The sequence below is a fragment of the Chenopodium quinoa genome, unplaced genomic scaffold (genome assembly GCF_001683475.1).
Source record: "Chenopodium quinoa cultivar QQ74 unplaced genomic scaffold, ASM168347v1, whole genome shotgun sequence".
NCBI lineage: Eukaryota > Viridiplantae > Streptophyta > Magnoliopsida > Caryophyllales > Amaranthaceae > Chenopodium > Chenopodium quinoa.
In genome coordinates, this window is record NW_018743979.1 from 1,752,582 (window position 1) to 1,777,600 (window position 25,019).

A 25,019-nucleotide genomic window follows, 5' to 3' on the forward strand; every position below is an offset into this window, starting at 1 on the left:
AGGTAACCAAATTCCCATCACAATCCTTACCAGGGTGGTCATTCTTACACCTCTTTTAGTAAAAATGCCAGCTCCTCTATTATTTCCCTAGGTAGAGTTTTTAGCTCCACCATTAAAATTTCTGTCCTCCGTGACAATTGTTGCCTTGGAAATTATTGTTGTTGTGGAAGTTGTTGTTATTATGGTGGTAATTCTGTTTCTTGAAGTTGTTGTGGTTACCTTATGGGTTTCCAGATTTTTGTCCCACCTCTTTTCTCTTCTCCTTTCCTTCCACTTCAGCTATCTCTTTCCTTTTCCTTAATTCTAAGGCATATAGGTGTGCAACTCTCCCATACACTTTATCCAAGGTTTCAAATACTTGCCCACACAGCTTTAATTGTAAATCAATAGTCAGTCCACTCTCAAAATTTCTAGCCTTAGACTTTTCTTTAGAAACAGACTCTGTAGCGAATCGTGACAGCTCGATAAACTTGGTGTAGTATTCAGTGACCGACATATTTCCCATTGCAAATTAGAAAATTCCTCAGCTTTTTTTTTTCTGTAAGAAGCTAGGGTAAAACTTTTCCCTAAGCTTGTCTTGAAACATAGTCCAATTGAATCCAGGTAGTGCCTTAATGGTAGCTTCATTTTGCTGCCACCAAAGGTCAGCTTCACCCCTGAAGTAATAGGTAGCACAACCTACTTTTGAGTTCTCTGGACACCCTACTGCCCCGAACACTTTCTCAAACTCTCTCAACCAGTTTTCGAGTACAGTTGGATCAGGCTCTCCTTGGTAGGTTGGTGGCTTGCTCTGCGCCACCTTCTTAATTAGCTCTCCCTGAGCATCTACATTATTGGTTAAGTTCCTTGCTAATTGTTGGGCAACAGCTGCCAACTGCCGCACAACTTCACTCAGCTCACCTCCATCATTGTTGTTACTACTCCCTCCTGCCATCTTTCTTCGCCTGAATTAACACAAAAGGGGTCTTTATTAATTATGGTCTTGGCTAGCTCTCAAGTTAGACACCCATCTAACTAGTTAATACCCTTGAAGCATACATATTAAATTTTAAGCTAACAAATTAGGATTACAAAAGTTAAAAATTCCCCAGATTTGCAGCTTTGTCAACCAAATATTGATTGTTAACCAACTACACATTTAATAAAGCATCACATTAATAAATAAAAATAATTCCTGTGGATTCCCATAGTGTAAAAATGAATTATTGAAATATTTGTGAGTAAGAAATGGCTTCTTGGAGTAGTGATATGAAATAAATGATTTGGGAACGAAATGAATGATTTGTCAATAAAATGAATAATTGACAAGGAAATAAATGAAATTTTATTGCCGAGTAAGAAAATGAATGGAATACTGAAATAAAATGAGTTTAAATAACTTATGCAACTACATAAGTTTACTGACTCACTATGGACATGCCACTTATTGCTTTATTGGAACTGAAATAATTAAAATGCAGAAACGAATCTAAGAATCCTAAAAGAAATGAAACTACAAAAATCTAGTCCTTTCGAACATTATCCTTCTTACAGGTAGATTGTTTGTAGCTTCCAGGATCGAATTCAGGGTCATCTTCTTCCTCCATTGGTTCGGGTGACTCTGATTCTTACTCTAGTTGGACAAACTCTTCATCTTCCTCATCGTCAGATGAAATATCAATTATAATTGGAGGTGGAGGTGGATTTGGATTTGAAATTTCCATAATGGAACTACCAACAGTATAGTTAATCTCATCCATCATTTCTCCTTCTTCCTGACCTCCATCTGACCTTGCTTGATTACCCTGAGTGGGAGAACTTCCTGACTGATGACTAGTGGAAGGGGAATTATTCCCTGCCGGAATATTATAGTAGTAGTTGGGATATGGAATGTGTAAGAAACAAAATATCTGTAGTCAGGGTACCACTGTCCATAGAAATTTTTATATTTAGATTAGTTTGAAATGTCCCCTAGTAAATAGAAATCAGAGAATTTTGATTTAACAGCAAGATATGGGGGTTAATCTGGAAGACAGTGAATAATCATAGCAGAAACACGATCAGGAAGATCATAGTGCTTGTCTCCTAAGACATCGCTCATATGGGAACAATAGAATTGGATTTTCTTGACATAGTTAAACGGATGTTCATTGTCTTTCTTAACTAGAGTACCAATTTGGGAATGTTTGCTAGGAAGAATCGACATCCTGTACAAGAAAAGGCTTAGGAAAGAGTTCCCTTCCAAAATACAATAAAAATAATACAGTTCTTGCATGAATTAGGTTCAATGTTCAATCAAACAATTTCACTTAATTCTAATTACATGCTTTCAATTAATCAATCCACATGATCAAACATCACAACCTAAAATTTAATGCATACAATAACATGATTATTTCTAACTTATATGCCCAAATTCTTTCCTACCCAAGCTCACCAATATGCTTTTAAAAGCTTTTAATACTCCCTCCGCCCGCAATTATCTGCAACATTTACCTAAAATGGGTGCTCTCTATTATCTGCAACAAAATTTTTTCTTTCCTTTTTGGGTAATATTTAACTATTAATTACCCACTATTACCCACTTTTTTGGTTAGTGGTCCCCTCCACCACCAATTACCCACTAACTAAAACCCACTCAAAACAAAATTAAGTGGGACCACTCCTTTTCCTTCCATTTTCAACCTTAATTAAACCCACCAAAACTCAATTAAAACTCAGTTTTTCCTAGGAGCCCGCAAACATGTCCTTTGGTGCAAATAATCCAGGCGGAGGGAGTATATAATATTTACCTCAATCCTTGCTTTCCTGCAAAATGAACAAACTAAAAATATTTTTGACTCCTCTTTTAAAATAAATTTTCGAAAATAAGCTCCGAAAAAAACCAAAATATTCGGCCAACATTAAAAAAAATTCGAACACCCCAAAATAAAAAAAATTTTGGATGTCCTTTATTAAAAAAAAAAAAACAAAATCGGACTTTTACAAATAAAAAAATATTTTCAGACCTTTTTAAAAAAAATAAATAATTTTCCGGTTTCCAAAAATTAAAATAAGTGAAACTAACCCTCTTTTAAAATAACTTAATTAACTAAGCACTTGGCCAAGTTTAAAACAAAACACTTTAAAACACGTTTTTGGCTTTAGTGCTGGTAAAAATCTCAACCAAAGCTCCCAGATACCACTTTGTAACACCCTAGAAATTCCTTTCCTTTAAAATACCTGTTTTGCCCTTTTTAAAACACGAAATAGGAAAAATCTAAGACATTACCGCCACTGTGAAAACGGTTAAGGCAAATATCAAAGACACATAGCGGAAGACTCTCTTTAAAACCATTCAACACAAGCCAACTTAAAAAATCAAACCAAACAAAAGTAAAGTCAAATATAGTCAACCTACAACTTGGAACTATTGTAGGCCCTTAAACCAAACAATACTGAAAACCTTTACGTTAGTCTCATGAGCATAACAAAATAAATAATATTCAAAGCAATTAAAACACATCATATTCCTATGAGAACTAAGCATGATTCGCTCTTCACTCATGTCCAACGTGTAAATGGTTCATCACCTGAAAAACTTCTCTCTACTTGTCCGCACTACTAACCATTAGAAATGGGTCGTCGTAGGGTCAAGATAAAGATAAGGCCAAACAAACATACAAACACACAATCAGCATGCTGAGTACATAAGCGTGATAAAAACAAACTAACATGCTTTCTTCCTATCATCCACAACTTACCTTGTTGTACCTGTAAACAAGCATACAAGACATTCAACACTTAACTAGACAAATACTAATGTCAGTTTAATTTTGATTACGCATCGAACGGGTTTCCAACCAAATCCCTGCCCCAATATAAATTGAGGTAAACTACATCGGGAGCTAACCAGGTAGGAAAATGTCACATGAAGTGACTGGAAGTCCTGCGCATAAAATAAATAAAAAAGAAAATACAGTGCCCTGTATTCCCAGTAGAATTCATGGTTAAATATAAAACCCCATAACTCCCCCCATATGTTCATACTCAAGGTATATACGTTCCAAGAGTTTTGGTGCGTAATCTCTTTCACTTTACGTTGTTTACATATTATTATACTTGGTGAGGACTCTCAAATCATAACGTAATCAAACATTATACTTCATTCAAGCAATCAAACATACCAATTTAATTATTGAATAATTAGTGACCACAAAAATTTAATTGTTGAACCCTTTTTATTCTATCTCGGTGTCAAAGACACCTTAAACGCATAATGCGCCGCAAATCCTATCTCTCGGTGTTAGAAACACCTTAAGTGCACTAAGGCATCGTAATATAATTTATCCCTGTGTACTAAGACACTTAATAGCTCAATTCCCATGCTTAAAAGCACCAATAAAAATTATATGAACCATAATAAAATTTCCTTTTCATATTCCAAACCAAATTAAACATTTAGTTTACTGAAACATGCTCTCTAACATGCCAATAATAAAAGTGTGATTCATAATCAACATGCCAACATAATTAATTCCAATCACCAATTCATCATAAATAATTCACACATCACAAATCATTTACCAGCATCAATCCAATCAACAAATTCCAACCAACACCTATCATGATACTGCATGGAATTAATTTATCAAAGCCTAGCATGCTTCTACATATTCAAATAATTACCAAGTACGCGAACGTACCTTGAATATGATCTCAAAATCGTCACGACTAAATAAAATCACTCACTTGGAAGACTCCTACAAACCAAAATTACAAAGAGGCATCAATACCTATTCCACACACATTTCTAGCAATATATACACTCTTTAAATCACTCATAAACCCTCTAAAACAAGTTAAAATTAAATTTAAAACCCTTACTTTTATTCTCAATTAATGAGTAATTAAAAATCCTTTCAAGAAACATAATTATAGCTTATATATAAAAATTTCAGCTTTATTAAATCATCTAAAATTGCTGAAATTGTGTTTTAAAACACTTATTTCAATAATTTAAATCATCCATAAACAATTTCCATCAATATACATAAACTTAGAGACCTAGGGTTTATAATTTGGGACTTTTTAATTCAAAACCAAATCTGAAAATTTATATACAAGATGCTTATTATTAAACATCATAAAATCATCACAAAACCCAAAAACAATAATTAGATTAAGGATAGATTTAATTAAAAATAAAAAAGATAAAATATAAATAAAGGAGAATGGGAAAATTAAGGGGAAGGAAAATAAGAGGAGAGAGAGAGAGAGAGTTTACCTTTGGATACTCTCCACCTTGGGCATATGATGGGTTTATACCCTCTCTCAATAACCCTCCTACTTGAAATTCCTTTACTACCCTTAATGATCTCTTTCCTATTCAAATTAGTATTTTGACTTTCTTTAAAAACTCGTTGCCTTTAAAATTTCCTTTTATAAAGGAATATGCCCCAAAGTTTCCAAATCATGAAATAAAATATTTTGAAGATTATTAAATAATTATAAATAAAGTTTTAATTAAAATAATTCTTTTTAAATTAATGAAACACCATAAATAATTCATTTCGAATTATTTAAATACCTTGAGAAATACTTATTTAAATTGAAATACGTATAAAAATACGGTGTATTTACACCGCAAAATCCTTACTCTCTAAAATTCAATCGAAAAGGGAGGGGACAAAAATGACGCACATACATTATGAAATCAATTGATGGCAAGAGCACAAGAATGTCACCTAAAAATGTCTCCCCAAACCCAAACTTGGTGATGAATGAACTTTTATTGCTATTTGGTCAGGTTGCGTATCGGAATTAAGAGTTTCTTGAAGTCCTAGCCCATTTCTATTCCAATCTACATAATCTATCCAGTCCATTCCTATCTCGAACATCCATTCATACCCTTTCCTAGCCGAAATCCACAAATCGTAACCCAATTTTCTCTTTTCGTGGTCCACAGCTCAAAAAAAAAAAAGCAAAACTGATTTCGTCGCCGCATGACTTTGATTCACTTCTAATTTGTTCTAATAGGCATTGAAATAAGCTTTTCAACGATATATGATAAGCCCAATTCTGATTTAAAACGAAGAAGATATGAGCATAACACTAAAACTAAGCCCAAAACCAACACACATACGATTTCTCTCTCATTTCTCTCCCTCATACTCAAGTTTTAAACCTTGCCTTCGTAATTTCACCATTCATTCCCTAAACATTACAAGGAGTCCAGGTAATAAAAAAATTCATAACATACCAAAGATAATAATTTTTTTTTTTCAATTCACCAAAGAGAAAAATAAAAAATTAGTTGAAACCAAAGAGAATATCCCAAAAAATAAAAATAAAAATGAAAAGACACATCACGATGATATGTGAGCTTAAGTTGAGTGCAAGTACTAAATGAGTTGGACCTAGAATCAAGTATTACATCAGAAGATGACTGGCTCGGCACGACCCCAAGTCCATCTTCAGCCCACCAAAAAAAAAAAATTGTATTGAAAAATAGAGATAGAAAATGGGTAAATCGTAATGGATTAGTATTCCATGTCAACAACAACAAGAACACGGATCAGCACAATGTTATACATCAATATCTTTTTGGTTTGTTCATGATCACATTAAAACACTAACTCATAGAGTAAGAAAGCGAGAAAATTATCCAATCAAAATTCAAAATTAAACCCTGAAAATGCTGGGTTTCATAAGAAGAAATTCATCAACAACAAAATCAACACTTTATTTGAATTCATGGCTTCTGAAATTATCTCCAGTTCTTCAAACAAGAAGAGAATTTTGTTTAGCTGTTCTTCCTAATGATGTTGATCAAAATTCCGATACTTTCACTCGCAATTCCAAACTTATGCAGGATTTACTCTCTCAACTCCATTTTAACATCAACAAGGTCTCTTATCGACTTTTGTTTATTTAATTATTTATTTTAATTATTATAGACGGAATTTGATTGCAGGTCATACAGTACAACTAGGACACAACTTTACCGACTAAGCTAATTGATGTCCACTTTTCCGAGTTTAGTTAATTTCCCTTTTTCCAATTATAAATTAATGAATTTAAAATTGTTGTTAAAGGTAATTAATGGTGGAGGAGAAGAAGCAGTGAAGAGGAACAGAAGTAGGAAGAAGCTTCTTCCTAGAGAGAGAATTGAACAGATTCTTGATCCTGGTTCTTCATTCCTTGAGCTTTCACAGGTTTTTTATTATATTCTAAATAGATTAGTATATTTATATTGGAAATTATGCAATTAATTTGGGAACTTATCATATGTTTTAGTATGATTATCTAAATGTAATTTGTTTTTTTTTTTTTTTTTGTAAAATTAAGCCCTTTTATATCGTTGGTTGGATGACATTCTTGTTTCGCTGCGTAAGTTTGAACAAAATTATATTTCTTTATGGGCAATTGGGAATTAATGAAAAAATCTGAAATTATGAGAAAATTAAAGTGTAATATAATAACACTTTGTATTTGACATTGTAAGGAGAAACTATGTAATGCTAGATTATTTATGTACATTGAGTGCGTAATTGCGATTTGTTTTACACACCCACATCTAATTTTATTGGAATTCGTTGGGCTATTGGAGTTCAATTATGCCTTCTATTATTGTACTTAAGTAAGTGATCTTTTAATTAGTTTCAAATCTTTGGAATGGCAGTTGGCATACATTATAAACATCCTAGGGTGGGTGTGAAAGAGGGTCACCCCTTGAATTAGATTCGAATAAGTCCATAAGTTTTTGCTAAAATTGGATAAATGACTTAGCAAGCTGGAAAAACTTTGGATATACTTTGTCAAGGCCTGTAGAACGTAGAATGTACCTATGAGGATTGTTACTCATCATATGGCTACTTGCTTGAGTGAATTGCTCGATTTCATGTTGGGGCTGATTTGATGTGGTGAGTTTTGATGGCCCTGACACAATCTTGCTATCAATCTGTTAACTCTTTCCTTGTAATCGAGCCATCATGCTTTCCGCTCCCGTTCTAGTAGCTCTACCTTTGGCTTTTTTGTTAGGAACTTAGGAAGACATCAATAGTATAATATAATTTTGTTTTTATATCAACATAGTGTAAGAAGAAAAGTTCTCTACTCTGTCTAAGCCTCAAATTGATGTGATTAGCTTGCAGGGCATGGGTTGTATGAAGAATCTCTTCCATCTGGCGGTATAATAACAGGAATCGGACCAGTTCATGGGAAACTTTGTATGTTTGTAGCTAATGATCCCACTGTCAAGGGAGGAACTTATTTTCCCATCACAGTCAAGAAGCACTTAAGGGCACAAGAAATTGCTGCTCAATGCAAACTACCATGCTTGTATCTTGTAGATAGTGGTGGTGCTTTTTTGCCCAAACAGGCTGAAGTCTTTCCCGACAAGGAGAATTTTGGCAGAATCTTTTACAATCAAGCCATTATGTCTTCCCAGGGCATTCCTCAAATTGCTCTTGTTTTGGGTTCATGTACTGCCGGAGGTGCTTATATACCTGCTATGGCTGATGAAAGTGTCATGGTAAAAGGAAATGGAACGATATTTCTTGCTGGACCTCCACTTGTGAAGGTTAGTGACAGAGTTATGGCATCTGGACAGGGTACCATGGGTCCATGGCAACCATGAAACTTCTTATTATCTGTTACTAGCCTCAATCTGTTGGTCTTGTTTTAGTTTTCAGAGCTATTGTAAATGCAATTGTATGATGTGCTTGTGTTTATTTCTGATGCATAAATTGATACAGGCTGCTACTGGTGAGGAAATTTCTGCTGAGGATTTGGGAGGTGCTAGTGTGCACTGCAAGATATCAGGAGTATCTGATTATTTTGCTGAAGGTATTATACTGCTGTAGAATCTTTTTTCTTTATCTCATAAGAGTTGGTTGATCAATAATTTTATTGATTACTTCCTCTTGTAAGCCTCATGAATTCATGACAGACTTTTCAATCTTTATCTAACAAAATTGCTACACTAATGTCATGACAATTTGAAGAAGCCTTAATGTCTTTATAAACCTTTATTTAGCTTATACTAAAAAAATACAATTGATAGCTGGAAGTGTTTGTATTAATATTCAATTCTGGTTGGTGCATGCAACACATTTGAATTTACGTACTCTAGATGATCTGGAACTGGAATTAGTAATAAGTAGCCCCCTTAAAATAACTTTCAGGCTTCCATCATTGATAAAACCTTCATTTTATGAGTATCACTGAAAGAAAATTTTACATTTTGAGCTAGTTTTACAATGTCAAAGACTCATCATGTCACCCCACCCCCACCCCTCCACACCTAAAAAAAAAAAAAAAAAAAAAAAAAAAAAAAAAAAAAAAAAAAAAATCTCAAAAAAAAAGGAAATTGTTTTTGTTCACTTGAAGATTTATGCACTCGTTATTACAATTAGTCTATTTACTTGGAAGTCCTGTAAATTGCTGCTATTTGTTTGTTTGACCCCTTGTTGTACTACAGCTCATTCTTTTAAGGAAACCGTTAATGTTGGAATGACGAAAGTAATGCATTCATGTCTTTCTGTTAAGCAGCTATATGTGTATTGTCATACCTTCTTCCTCAGTAATCTGGTTTACTTATATAATAGAATCTTTCCCAATCAATATGCATTAGCCCTATTCTCTCATGTGTGGTGTTGCAATGAATCTCCCCTACTATTAATTCTTGTAGCAATTTATAGGAGTCAAAATGGCATTTTGTTCCCTTTAGCTGTCAGCCTGTCACATGTTGCCTCAACTATTGAATTATTTTAATTTTTGTAAAACCTCCTTACAGCTAAATAACCTGACTGTTTAAAATCTTAAGTAACTTTGGTTGTCTATTTCCCTTCCTCTTTCTTCCATCAATTCTGTATGGCAACTATATGAAGATGGTTGCATGTTATTGAAGATAGTTTCACTTATATCATTCGTGAATATTTATCGCTTCTCAACTAAGACACGAGTAAGGCAACACATTGTGGCTGGGATGTGTAAAACAGTAAAACTACCCAGCTCCTATTTCCTGACTACTGATTTGTTCACAAATCTTTGAATTGAACTAAAATTTTGAATTGGGAATGTCAGATATCAAAGTATCATAATATTCATTCTTTACATTCTTTACATAATTTTTTTTTTTAAACAAATCCTTGCTTCTTTTCGTTGAAATGTCGAAGATCTTCCTTAATAAAACTTAGAATGAACTTTCTTAATTTGTGCATTTCTGAATTGCAAGATATAGCAGCAAAAAATCTACAACCTTGGAAATATGCATTCTTCAGTTTAATTTTAGCAGCTCTCTCTTTTCCTGTATCCTTATTCCTTTTTCTTCTCCTTTGTGGAAGATATGTTAAGGGATTGGAACAACCAGCTTAACACATTTTATTCATATTTATGGTGTTTCCTTGCAGATGAACTGCATGCACTGCATACAGGGAGAAGTATTATTAAGAATCTGTATAAGGCTGGAGGAGAAGAATTACCTGGTACCTGGAAGACAGCAGAACCTAAGGAACCTCTTTATGATGTAAAAGAACTCAGATATATTGCCCCAATTGATCACAAGCAGCAATTTGATATACGATCTGTTATTGCTCGTATAGTTGACGGGAGTGAATTTGATGAATTCAAGAAACTGTATGGCACTGTGAGTCCCGTATTAATCTCCCAAACACAATCACCTGAACTCATAGAGTCATAGGTCGTAGTTGATTGTTAATTCATTTTAATCATTATTTCAAGTTTAATTTTTAGTTAGAAATTCTTGTTTGCTATTTTTTGCAGACTCTTGTAACAGGTTTTGCCAAAATTTTTGGGAAACCTGTTGGCATCATTGGAAATAATGGAGTATTATTTCATGAATCTGCTCTTAAAGGGGCCCATTTCATTGAACTATGCACTCAGCGAGGCATTCCTTTGGTTTTTCTTCAGAATATCACAGGATTTATGGTATGGGGTTTCTTATACCTCTGAAATAATAAATAGAACTGCTTTGAAATGTTTCCTTTGTCTTTGATTTATAAAACTGAGAATATCGGAACTAATAAGAGCTATAAGGATACCATAGTTATATTAGTTAACCATGTCAGAAGTACATATTAATTATGATCTTTCTAGACGCAAGAGCCACCTCTACGGATATGATAAAACATGTATCTGGTGCACACTTTTCAACCTGGTCACAAATTTCTAACATAGGTGTTTCAACATAATGCTTAAGAGTAGGTCTCTGGTAAATTTTGTGGTTAACTGATTCTGATGATGCAGAGACTTGCCCTTTCACAATCTCATGTTTTCACTAGAGTAAAAGGGGGAATGTATGAGGATGTCTGTCCTGTATGCAGACCTTATCAGGCCTGATAAAAAACAATTCAAGAATTTTTTAATGTCCAGTCTTACATTAAAAAAATGTATATTAAGTGGTGTTTGGAAATCATTCATATCAAAATGAGTATTGCTTTTTGTAAAATATTAACTCATATACTTAGTTTTAAAGATGGATCTCTGTTGTTTAATTCTTAAGCCTATTATCTTAGCCCAAACTATAAATGTTACTTTTACTTGGTTTCACCCTTTATGTAGATTCTATTTTTCCAAACCATTAGACACCAACTGTGTAGATGGGAGTTCTCTATTTATTTTATTTTTAGGGGGTGAGGGTTTCCTGACACTTGTAAACAGAGTCATTTACAAAATACTACTTATTGCTTATGAATTGGTCTAAGGTCCACTTAAATTGCAATATTACCAGAAAAAACATTACACACCTTCTGTGTGGTTTCATATTAATTGGTTCACCCTATTCTTTTCTCCATAAGTGTATCTTTTTCCCATGATCCCTTCCTTAGCTCCCAATCCTATTCTCTTTGTATCAAGTGTAGTAAGTCTTCTCTAGTATTTGTCTCTGTTTTATCTGTCTCAAATTTAACTTTTAAATCAAAGTTGCTGGGTTTTTTTTTTTTTCCTTTTTTTTCCCTGAAAGAAATACTTACTATGTATTTTTTAGTGTAAAACACAAAACAAAGACTAACATTAAGCAGACAATTGTTTCATTGTACAATAACTCTTGGTATAACGTCTTAGGTTGGCTCAAAGGCCGAAGCAAATGGCATAGCAAAAGCTGGGGCAAAAATGGTGATGGCCGTTGCATGTGCAAAGGTTGGTGTAACTTTGACTTTAGCCCTCCATTATATCATCCCACTCCCTTTTTCTTTCTCTTTTTTTCCTATTTTGTGATTTTTATTATTTGCATTTGTGGTGTTTGGGGTTCCTTTTGAGCGCATTTCCCCATCATCAGATAATTTTGTGTTTGTTAGGATTATGATCTACCATGTTTATAATTGATCTTAAATATGAAAAGCTGATGATAAGAAATGTATATTTAAAGTGTTATGAGTATAGCGATACCCATGATCTTTAGAAAAATTTTATGGCATGAGATCCCCATGCGATGACATTATCAGAACGGGTTCCCACTTCCCACTTTCCATCTTGTTAGTTCCATGTCAGATCTGTGTTGTTCATGTGTTATTGCTGTGTAATCTTTTTGACACTTAAATTTGTGGGAATACATTTGAATTTTTTTTCCCTGTTGGTGAAAATATGTAAAGGGCTTGGTTACTCTATTATCCATCTATGCTTTATTCATGCAATCTTAACTAAAAATTATACTACCTTTTTTTTTTTTTTTTAAATTGACACGCATTCCATTTAGGAAGTTTTTTTTTTTTTTTGACATGTGTTTATTTTGGGTTAAATTGGTGTTGTAAATTGTCTGTTTTAACCTCAACTTTTCCAACTAATATTCTCTCTCCTCCATTCACAAGTTCACATGTTCATAATATTCTCCACTCCAAAGACATAGAGTAGACCACCACCCGTCATTCCACCTCCAACATTTCAACCACATCAACCCCTTTAACTCCAATTCCACCACTCGTCAATCCCTAGCCACCGTTGCCACTGATTCCACCGTCAACCCAAGTTTTTGAAGGAAACGCCCCTTCCTTTCCGTTGAGCAAAATAGGTCTTGGATTTTACTTTGAAACTTAAAAGGATCTTAAAGGATTTGGGTTGTTCTGGGTTGTAATTACGTGTAATTAAAGATGTCTTCCACCGTTGTTAGTATTTTCGCTGCCGAAGGTGGTTGTTTTGGATACAAATTTAAGTTTGATGGTGTTTACTTGGGTAGTTGTGACTTATGAGCATGAAAAGAGACGGCGGCATTGGGTAGCGGCAGCTAAGGTTAGACAATGGTGTGGGGTGGGGGTGGGGGTGGGGGTGGGCCTTAGTTGTTGCCTTGCTGGTTGCTGGTTGAGTTCACTAAACAAGGAGAAGGGTAGGTGGGATAAGGGAAGGTAAAATTCTTTTGTTTTTTTAGAAAATTATTTTCTGAATTTTTTTTTATTTTCATAATTAATTTATTAAATTTAGTTTTTAATATTATCAAAATTAAAGATTAAATTCAGAAATCAAAACTTTGTACTTAATTGCTCTTCAATATTCTTCATCCGCGGATGAAAATAACCACCATCATCATAATCTTTGTCTAATAAATACATACACTTGTAAAAAAAAAAAATGCTTCGATCTTCATAAATTTTGCGAAATCTGGGTTTGCACAAATAATAACTTTCGAAAATTGGGTTCGAATATATGTTTCGATCTTCATAGATTTAATGTAATTTTGTGAAAAATAGGGGAGATTATGGAGGTTTAGTCGTAATAATGGTGGATGAAGATAGGCAAATCGAAGTAGACAATCGCCATTTTTGTTTTCGCATACCTTTTTGATCCGAAAAAACAAAGATTTAATGATATGTTTATGTATAAGGCATTCACCTATATGTTAATTGGACATTACCTAAATTATTCTAGTTTTTGTGTGTTTGATTACGACCATATGTTATTTTAGACATTAAAAATTATTAGATTAGTTGCTTTGTTTTACATTAATTACATATTTTAAGCAATGTTTTTATTTATTCTGAAATATAATAATTAATACATTTTTTTTTTTTTTTTGGGTACCAAATCATCATGTTGCCGTTGATGATTACATGTACGTTACAATAACTGTGTTCTCCATTTTAGGTATATATAGGTTTTGACTTAGGTTGACATTGGTGATAACCTGTGCAATGCAAGGATTTTGTTCCCTATATTCCATTTGTTTTAGTTTATACCTATGTTTTTTTATCTTGATTATTACTAACTTATATATACAATTCATTATGTTAAATAATACCAAACAATATTAAAATGTTTAGTCTAATGTTTTCTAACAATTAGATCAGTAATCACAAATTATATGTTTGTTTATTTTAATAAAATATTAATGAAGTATAGAATATGAAAAATAATATCATCATGGTATTGAATATTCTTATAATTTAGTGATAGAAATCATAGAATATGAAAAATAATATGGTAATTATCTTTTATATTCTATTTAATCAAAATATATATCTTATTTATGGTTATTCATTTATTTGCTAAGAATGTCAAAGATCCATGTTTATCATTAGCCTAAATTATAGCCATCTCATATTACTTATTTTGCAGCCACAGTTTATATAAAATAAACTGTCTGATTTATATCTTTAAAAAAAAAAATTGTCTAATTTTTTTAAGAAAATTATACACACTGAGTAGTTGCACCGTTGGAAAAAAAAAATGTTAAAAATTTAGAAACAATTGCAGTTAAATTTGATGAAAAAACCCAAAAAAAAAAAAAAACGAAACATTTTCACACAATTTTAAAAAACAGTTTACCTTTTATAAAAGGTTGAGTTTTTTTAGGATCTTTGACCACAATGTTATTAAAGGGTTATTTCCATTTAATAGTTAATATTTTCACACAGTTTATTTATATAAAACATGTGGCTACTAAATAGGATATTAAGTTGGCTATAAATTAAGTTAATGATAAGCAAGGATCTTTAATTTTCTAAATTAATAATAAATAACCATAAAAAAGATATATACTTTGACTAAAGAGAATATACAAGATAATTACGATATTATTTTTTATATTCTATCACTAAATTAATAAAAATGTTCAAGACCGGTATTTTTTTTTTATATTCTATCACTTAATTAATATTTTATTAACATAAACAAATGTATAATTTGTGGTTATATAACATAATGAATCCTATATATTATAGGTTAGTAATAATCAACATAAAAAATATAGATAATAAATCAAAACAAATGGAATATTGAACAGAGAGTTCCTTCATTGCACAGGTTATCACCAATGTCAACCTAGGTCAAAACCTAAATATACATAAAATGGAGAACACAATTACTACAGCGTATAATTAACCATCAACGGCAACATAGGTCAACGAATAAATTAACAAATATAGAAAACACATATAGTTGGCTTATAAACAAGCGAAACATTATGTACCAAACTTGATGAAGGTAAAAAAAAATAAAAAAAAAAGAAAAACATTTTTAATAAATTATATTTCAAAATAAATAAAAACATACTCAAAATATGTAATTAATGTAAAACATAGCAACCAATCTAACAATTGTTAATGTCCTAAAGATATGGTTGCAATCAAATAAACAAAAACTATAATATTTAGGTTATGTCCATTTAACATATATGTGAATGCCTTATACAAAAACAGATCTTAAAATTAAATCTTTGTTTTTTCGGATAAAATTGGTATGCGAAAACAGTTATGGCGATTGTCTTTACCAATATGTCTATCTTCATCCACCCTTATTCCGAGTAATTCTCCATAATCACCCCTATTATTCACAGAACTACGTTATTTTTATGAAGATTGAAGCATATATTCGAATATAATGATTTTTTGCTGTACAAACCCAGATTTTCGCAAAATTGATTGATGAACCTCGATTTTGCATTATTTTTTTTTTTTTTTTTTTAATCGAAGCATATTTGTCTATCTTCATTGATGTGCGAGTTTATTTATGGGATAAAGATTATGATAATGGTGGTTATTTTCATTCATGGAGGAAGAACTTTGAAGAACAATGAAAAACAAAGTTTTGATTTTTATATTTCGAATTTAATCTTTAATTTCGTTAATATAAAAAATTAAATTTAATTAATTAATTTCAAAATTAAAATACCAAAGATTTTCGAAAATTCAGAAAATGAATTTTGAAAAAAATAAAAAAAGAAAAATCATTTTAAGGAATTTGACCAAAAAAAAAAAAATCAAAAATCGGGCAATCGGCCAATTAAAATTAAATATAGAAGTAGTCAATTGAGGATGACTATTGTAGAATTTTCACAAAATTAAAATTGTTCATTAAAATATTGGCGTATCTCTTTTATTGTGAAGTAGTTGGTATTAATGGCAGATCTAGTATGGGTTCAGGATCCGTAATAAAACTGATCCATATTTCCAAATCCGTTAACTGGGTTATATAAAATACAACACAAAACAATATAATTACAATTTTAGTGCAGCTGCTCAGTTTAGCATGAGCTACTATTCAACTGCTTATTTGTGGACCTAGTTTTGTATATAGTAAAAGGCTGTTATCAGTGTTGTGATATTATATGTATTAATGTCAAATTGACAGGCTTTGCTATGTCAGAGTTGTGTGAACAATTTCAAGAGTTGGGTGTTAGAATCTTGATTGAACTTCAAAATGGTCATGCTCCTTTTCTATGTTCAAGCTTGATCTCTATTTTAGATTATGTCAGAGTTGTGTGAACAAGTTCAAGAATTGGGTGTTAAAATCTTGATTGGACTTGAAAATGGTCATGCTCCTTTTCTATGTTCAAAATTGATCTCTATTTTAGATTTTGAACTCATTTAGTGTTATCCCCTTTGCTCAACATTCTAAATATACCAAGCTTCAGCTTTAATACTTTACATAAGTAGTATTATAAACCACTACTACCTTCATTTTAATTCTTGCAATATTTGACCTTTTTCCACTATATATTAGTAATAAAATAAGCATAAAATTATGAAGTAATAGTTCAAAAGAAGTCAAATGTTGCATGAATTAAGAAGCAGAGGTAGTATCTTATATTGTCCATGCTTGAGCAAGCTATAAATGAACAAGTTCAACTTTGGAACTCAGTGCTGTGGTTAATTAGCAGCTCGTCACTAAAGTACATCGTGAAGTCTTCTCATTAATACGGTTTTTTGTGCAATATTGGTCATAATACTGTGGTTTTGTTGTGTTAAACTTTTTTCTCTCACAAATTGATTAAGTATTAAATCTTAATGGAAGCCTCAACTTTCAAATGAAATGGAAATGGAATTTGCAAGTACCTCAAACTTGTTTACCGATAATTTGAAGCACTGATTTTTTTTTGTTTTTTTGGAAAATTATAGGCCAGTTTTTTAAGTCTGTTAACTGGAGACTAGATAAAAGAGGCACCCTTCAATCCTGTTGTACATTATTAGCTATTGAATAATATCATCTTCTGTTTCTTGATTGACCTTAGCCTTATTACAATCAAGAGTAGTTAGTAGCCAAATTGGTTTATTGCACCACAGAAGATATCACACTGGGTGTCTGCAGTCTTTGAACTTTTCAAGGACTATCATATTAAAATTCTATTAGGCTATCTAATTGTGACATGTGGCCCATGTATTTTCGTTGTTTTTTTCCCCCCTTAAATGTCATAGCTCAAGGTGGCTAAATGAAAATGTGTTTAGCGGTAAAAGAATATTAGATTTCAGCAAGATGGGTCTGAGTGTTGGATAAGCTACTAGCCTGCTACACGCCCAAGATTTTTAAGGGTAGGCTGCAAAAATGTTGCTTGTATCTTTAAGCTATTGGTCTCGTGTATGATCTGGGATACTTTACCTCTTCCAAATCTTTGCTATGTTGTAAGATACATACTCCATATTGACATCCTAGGAGTAAAAGTAGTAGGATCCCAGTTTGAATTTTTAATTTTTCTTTAATGCCTTGTATTTGTTTGAATGGCTTCCAAGTTTATGTACAATAATTACTAGAGCAAAGACATTAAGAAATGAGTGACATGTATGTATTCTGAAATTATTACTCTGTGCAGGTTCCTAGAATCACTGTTATAATTGGTGGAAGTTTTGGTGCCGGAAACTATGCTATGTGTGGACGTGCATATAGTCCCAATTTTATGTTCTTCTGGCCAAATGCAAGAATATCCATTATGGGAGGGGCGCAGGTATAACTTTTATATCTTATTTACTGTGTTACGACCTTTCATAGTGTTAATTTCAATTGTTTATTGTGTCTAATGTAGTATTTGATGATTGAGGTTGCTGCAATAACAATTTAGGTTCATGTGAGAACCATGAGGAATACTTTAAGCTACTTGAGTGTAAATTATCAAAGACTGAGATTTAACATCTTTTAAATGAGTTATGTGATGTGCAAATGACAAACTAGTGGCAAATTTACCATAAGTAATCCAACCTTTTCAACATTCTCTTTTAATAATCCAACCTTGATTGGATTATTTTCAAATAATCTAACCTTAACACCCCCCCCCCCCCAATTTATTTTTAATGAACTTTTTTAACTTGTAACCGGCTAAATGTGTGAATATGTGTGAAGTGAACAAGATAATTTCATTTTTTTTTGCTGAGTGGTATTTAATTTCCCTCCCAAAAATGAAATCCCCTCGTTTAATGCTCTCAACTACTTATGTCTAGTACTACAACAACAACAACAAAGCCTTAGTCCTAAAATGATTTGGGGTCAAATCCCCTCATTTAATGCTCTCAACTACTTATGTCTAGTACTACAACAACAGCAACAACAACAACAACAAAGCCTTAGTCCTAAAATGATTTGGGGTCTGCTAACATAAATCATCATAACCGTCTGATATAGAAAAAGGGACATAACAAGATAATTAGTTGAAAGAGTTTGAAAAAAGGTGTGTAAAGTCTGTTTCCTTCTTCCTCCTTCCAATTCTCCATTACTAAGGGAGCGAAACTTCCATTAATTAAAGGAAGTGGTTGGTAGCAATTAACTGTGTTAGATTCAGAGGAGCAAAAGAAGAAGGTGTTGCAGCAGTAGAAAAAGGTGATGCTTGAATTGCCCTGTTATGGCATGTGACTTAAACCCTGAATTTGTGATTCAATTATAGGCTCTCTCTTTGCTGTGTATCATTTAAGATAGCTCTGGTCAGATGAGAAGAAAAATTTGCTGTCAGTCATTCATCTTGAACCACCATTTTATATTAAATCAGTGCTTTGTTTGATATATATGTTTGCATATTGATTAATGGCTTTAAACATTATGTTTATTATTTGATAAATATCAAATCCTCGTGAAAATAAAACTTCTTTGGTGGATGATCTTAATGTGCATGTTGATTAGTTAGGGGTGCACCCTCTTTGGACAGTACTCAGACTTGAGTACATAATCCAGGAGGCCAAGGAGAGCGCCAAATCAAAGGGTGCTTCAATCTGACCTGAAAAAGCCAAGTAGACGAGTAGTTATTGTACTAAAGCATAGAGTAGTTGTCCACAAAGTTATTTTGCTCCCTACTAGTATGGGTATGGGCAGATAAGATTATGTTAAAGGTGTCACTTGAATGGTCACCCAATCCTCAATCGCCTGTGATGAGGATAGGTGTTACTATGGCTAGAGCTAGCTCAAGATCCTTGATTTATTTTTGACATTTCTCTTGTTGATGTTTAAAGACAAAAATCATATGTTATGAACCTCTAAAATGGGGACTAATTTCTTGCATGGGCACTGCGTAGGCTGCAGGTGTGCTGACTCAAGTAGAAAAGGCAAACAAGAAACGGCGAGGGATCCAGGTAATGTTTATTGGAAATGCTGCATGCTACTTGTACTTTGCTACTGGCCTTAAGAATATTGGTTCATTTGCTGGACAACTACGTTTACCTGATCTTGCATACATATTACTTGTGTAGTGGACAGCTCAAGAAGAAGAAACATTCAAAGCGAAGGTGGAAAAAGCATACGAGGAAGAAGGTTCTCCATATTATTCCACTGCTAGGCTTTGGGATGATGGTGTCATTGATCCTGCAGATACACGAAAAGTTATTGGTCTATGCATCTCTGCTTCAATGAATCGTACTCCGGAAGAGACAAAGTATGGTGTATTTAGAATGTAATGATCAAATAGATGAAATGGTGATCCAGTGTGTAAATATTTAGTCTGTAAATTTCAGGAAAAGCAATCACAATTATTTAATGTTATTTAGACATTTTAAAACTATGCCAATTTGAGTCGATGTTTTCATTATTAATGATTTCAGTAATATGAACCTTGTAAAATGATATGTGCTATGCAATTACGTCATTAAGTTCGTATTGTACCTGGCAAGAGATATAAGACGAATATAAATCTAGTCGTCATTATATAAGCCAAGGCATGGAGTTGTGATGTCCCCCTAAAACTACCTTAACCCCTCTTGGCTTATATTAGCGCAGCGCAAAAAAAAAATAAAAAAAAATAAAGGTGTAAAAAAGCAATCCTAGATTCTTACTTGCCTATAAGTAAATTATTAAGAGAGTGAGGGATAGCTTAAATGGTTAAAGCTTCCCTCCCGGTTCCAAGAGATTTTGGGATCGATTCTTATCACCTGCCTTTGTAGCTCTCTAAAACACAAAAAAAATAAAAAATAAAATAAAATAAAAAATAGATATTTAAAAATTGATTTATAAATAAAAAGTCATACAACATCTACAAAGATATTTAAATTTAATAAATATCTGACAATTGAATCAAATAAAAACATCCTTGTTGCATATCATTTACAGTCTTCTTCGTCGAGGAGGTCTATCAATCTGTTGTAGTTGTGAAAAAAAATTTCGTCTGATTCATCTAATTGTAATCGAAGGATTAACATCTTTCTCGATCCCGCACAAATCTTTACCCATGAAACAACTTGTACCACACTAAACTCAAAGAACAAAAATAAAACTAGAACAAAGTCCACCATAGGGGCACTTATTACACTCAAACCTACTTTCAAATAGTGTAGATTTATCGAATTCAATAACAAAAACATAAAGAAACTAAAAGGAAAGGATCAGAAATAGCCAAATTTCCGACCTATGAAACACTTTTTTAAAAGAACCCTAGAGAGAAAAAAGTAGAGAGTAGGCGGCTAGGGTTTTTATTTCTTTTATTCTTTAATCAATTATGTCTCTAATTGATTCTCAATTGATGGTTATAGGTGTGATATTCAATCAATTAAACTCAAAAAATTATAACTTATATATTCCTTCATCATTGATTACAATCAATTAACTTCATGTGCTTTCAAAAAATGAAAAAAAAAACAATTAACTTCATAAATTATATAATTTCTTAGTGAAATTTTCCAATCAATAGTATAATATATCAATCAAATCACAATTCCCTAATTGCAACAACATTATTTTCCAAGTTACTAATATTCATGATTTTCTACCTCCCCCAATTTATTTTTTCAACCAAACAACCAGGGGCAAATCTATTCATGTGCACAGTGGTGCACGTGACTCACCAATAAAAAAAAAAAGAAGAAGAAGAATTGATGTTAGGATTTTCTTTTAAAAAAAATATCAAAGAGACCGCTTATTATAGATAGGCGGTCTCTTTGATGCCAGTTATTTAGATAACAAGTCTCTTTGATGCTGCTATTGCATTTTACGATTTTTGCGCTGTTTTTTTTTTCATTAAAGAGATCGGTTATATTAAATAACCGGTCTCTTAAGTTATCTCACTTTTTTTTGTATAACTTTTTAATTTATATCCTATATTTGTGCAACCAATTTTAATATTTTCCCACAAAGCTTATCAATTAAGTAAAAAATCATAAAGTTAATTTAATGTAATAGTTTTTATAGTACCATTTGTTTGTAACATGTTATTTGTAGTACTTTCAACTTGTAAGATTGAATTTTTAAGTATTATTTGGTTGTAGTATGGATTTTTGTGTCCTGTTTTTGGATTGAAATCAATTTGGTGAAATATAATTTTTTATATATATATAATTTTTGGATTGAAATTAATTATGAACAAGATTTGGAAAAAAATTTTGTACTTTCACAAGTGATCAATAATTGATGGTGACTCACCATCTCAGAATTCTTGGATTCGCCACTGCAAACAACTACTCAGAAAAATCACTTTACTCTTTATTCACTTTTTCGAAAAGCTAAAATGTCAAGATATTCTTTTGGTTAAACAGATTAGTTTAATAAAAAATTTAACATATTATTTTATATTTATAATTATCAAATTTCAAAATCGATCTTATTAGTTTAATAATGTACTGAAGTCGATCAAATTAACAGTGAATTTCTAAATTAATTACATAAGAGCAGTACTATGTATTACAAGTATATCAGTACAATATATACTCCTTTTTCATTCTTGGGTGTTCCAATTTACTTTTTTGCTTATTTTTATAGGAATCTTTCTCTCTACTTTTTATTTTGTATTGGGTCTTTTACTCATCCACACACTTTTTTCTCACTACTTTTTTCCATGTTTTATCAATGGTTAATGAATATGTCTCTATATACTCCATATAATTTAAAATTATCAACTTTATAAAATTACTAGATGGAAGCCCCGTGTGATGCACGGTTTTTTCATCTAAGATTTTTAATTATTTGAATAGTATTTAATAATTTCAGACAAAATTACAAAAGCTAATAATTTTTTTTACTATAATTTATAATGAATTTATTAAATATAAATAAATTATAAATATGATATTTTTTTGGTTATATAAAATCTTTAATGTGAAATGACAAATTTTTAACAATTTAAATCCTAAATCATTATTCATTAGTTTACCATATCTTTTATCTCGATAGAATCACCAACCTCGTCCACAACCAACTTACTACATCAATGGATAAATTGAACCGTGAAATGTTAGCTGATTAGGGGATTTTGCTCCCACCAATCGGAATGCGCCACGTGGGCCAATCAGGTCCTGCCAAGTGTCCCCCAGTTGGAACTGTCAGGGCTTGCCACGTGGCACACGCTTATTCGTCCACCTTGGACCTGTTATGTCATGACACGTGGCATACTCCATGCCTAATGGAGAAACCGGCCACCCAGGCCCAACTTCCGAAGGAAGCCCAATCGGCCCTAGGTTAACCTAAACCTATGATTGGCACGTTTCCCAAGGTTATAAATACCTCCCTTAATCCTCATTAAGGAGGAGGACGGAAAAAACACATTGATTACACCCAGAGTTACAGGCTGATTACGCTAAAAACTCACACTAAACACTCTCACCTAGAGAGACCCACTCACTTTAATTTCCGCATTACTTACTCCTTAATCAAGTACTAACTTGACCGTTGGAGGCGGAGCACCCACCACCAGGAGTCTCCGTTGTTTTGCAGGTACAGGCGTCCGGTTCCAGTCTCGGAATTGTAACTCTCCCGCCGGACATCAGAAAACCCCGAAACATTTGGCGCCGTCTGTGGGGAGAGTACTTCTGAGATGGCATCCAAGTCTGTACCGACTCCTGAAGAGAGGCGTCCCCTAGACGACCCTCAAGTTCAGTCGGACCACGATACTGAGAGTGAATTTGAAGTTAAAGCTCACACAGCTTTAGACGGGACTCTAAGGGCCCGACGTACCCGTCATACCGAAAGGAGGGAACGGGAACATCTTCAAACAGGAAGCGAGCCAACAGGCGCACCGCCTGTTCGGCGACAGCCGACTGATGGATCTACTCCCATCACAAGGAACGAACTCATGACCTTCATGAGGGACTTCAAGGGAGAGATTCAAGAGTTGATCAACAAGAAGCCGCCTGCTCTGGTCAAGGAGCAGTCGGCTAAGAAACCCTCCACTTCACTGAAGAGGAAGCCAGTTCAAGGGCGAGAGGCGACTCCTCATCCTAAATCTAGGAAGCGGGAGCCACCTGCCCTTGATTTCACAAAATTCCATTTTCCTACAGGAAATAGGAAACCTGTTCGTCATATTCAGGCGGACGGGTCGAAGCAAACATTCACAGACGTTCGGCTACTGCTAGAGCAAAAGAAGAGTGACCGGTTGTCAGAGTCGGCCTCTACTTCAAACTTCCAAGACAGTCTGCGAAATATCTCAATGAGGCATACGCAGTCGTATCATGAGAGTCAGTCAGGCGGCACCTCCTGTCAGTCTGGCTTTCATAGTGACCAGGCGGTACCAAACTTACTGTTTGTGCCGCAACAACAGTATTTTTTGCAGCCGCCTCCGTTTGGTGGACCTGCAGCAAAAAACGTCCAACCTATGGACTGGCAGCTACGGTTGCTTAGACTTGGTGAACAGCCGTCGGCCTTCTCCAAGGAAATTACTGAAGCCGCTCAGCCGGCCAAAGTAAAAAATGTATTAGTAGGCGCCTATGACGGCACTACTAACCCAGAAGACCATCTTATGGCCTTCACCAACCTGATGTACCTTCAAGGGTTGGATGATCCCACCTGGTGCAAGTGTTTCCTAGCGACTCTCAAAGGAATCGCACAACAATGGTTCGGCAACCTGCCGACTGGTTGTGTAAATAGCTTCAGGACGCTTGCTTATTTATTCACCTCCAACTTCGCCATGAACATCCCTGCGAAGAAAACGACCCTTGATTTAGGAACAATTCAGCAGGGCGAGAAGGAGGGTCTTCGTTCTTACATCAGGCGGTTTAACCTGATGAGAATACAGATTCAAGGGTTACCGGATGAGGTAGCCTATACTGACTTTTTCAGATGTCTCAAGGACGGGTCGACCTTCAAATTTGACTTGGTCCGAAAGAAGGTGGCGACTCTTCAAGAGGCCTTGATTGAAGCGGAAGCCTATATACAGGCGACTGATCTTTGTACGGTAAAACAGTCGGACGGGAAAAGGTTCGACAAAAAAGAAGGACGACATAAGCAGTCGTCAAACAAAGATGAGAAGAGAAAAGAGGTCTGGGCGACTGATTCCTCCAAACAGCCGGCCTAGAAAAAGAAAAAAGAATTCAAACCATACTCCCCAAAGTATGCGTTTAGCAAGGATAACCAGTTTATCCTAAAAGAAATCAAGGGACGGATCTCAATTGAGAAGCCGGTCCCCATGAAGGGTTCTGCAAACAACCGGAACCAAGATA

The 25,019-nt window shown here is 33.5% G+C and overlaps 1 protein-coding gene across 1 annotated transcript; it reads left to right on the forward strand.

Moving 5' to 3' along the window:
• Positions 1 to 6,655: 6,655 nt before the first annotated feature.
• LOC110689998 (methylcrotonoyl-CoA carboxylase beta chain, mitochondrial-like) lies at positions 6,656 to 20,249 on the forward strand. The gene is made up of 10 exons (XM_021866819.1): positions 6,656 to 6,868; positions 7,056 to 7,175; positions 8,108 to 8,542; positions 8,718 to 8,808; positions 10,374 to 10,609; positions 10,747 to 10,911; positions 12,046 to 12,120; positions 17,996 to 18,127; positions 19,680 to 19,736; positions 19,854 to 20,249. Exons 1-10 carry the CDS (start codon positions 6,656 to 6,658, stop codon positions 20,055 to 20,057), a joined length of 1,728 nt encoding a protein of 575 aa, XP_021722511.1. The 3' UTR covers positions 20,058 to 20,249.
• Positions 20,250 to 25,019: the final 4,770 nt, after the last annotated feature.

What these genes read in the sequence shown, in the direction of transcription:
- LOC110689998 (XM_021866819.1), top strand. Translation starts at nt 6,656, where the DNA reads ATGCTGGGTTTCATAAGAAGAAATTCATCAACAACAAAATCAACACTT. An exon ending in CATTCCTTGAGCTTTCACAG is followed by an intron (nt 7,176 to 8,107) that starts GTTTTTTATTAT and finishes TGATGTGATTAG; the next exon opens with CTTGCAGGGCATGGGTTGTA. An exon ending in CCATTATGGGAGGGGCGCAG is followed by an intron (nt 18,128 to 19,679) that starts GTATAACTTTTA and finishes GGCACTGCGTAG; the next exon opens with GCTGCAGGTGTGCTGACTCA.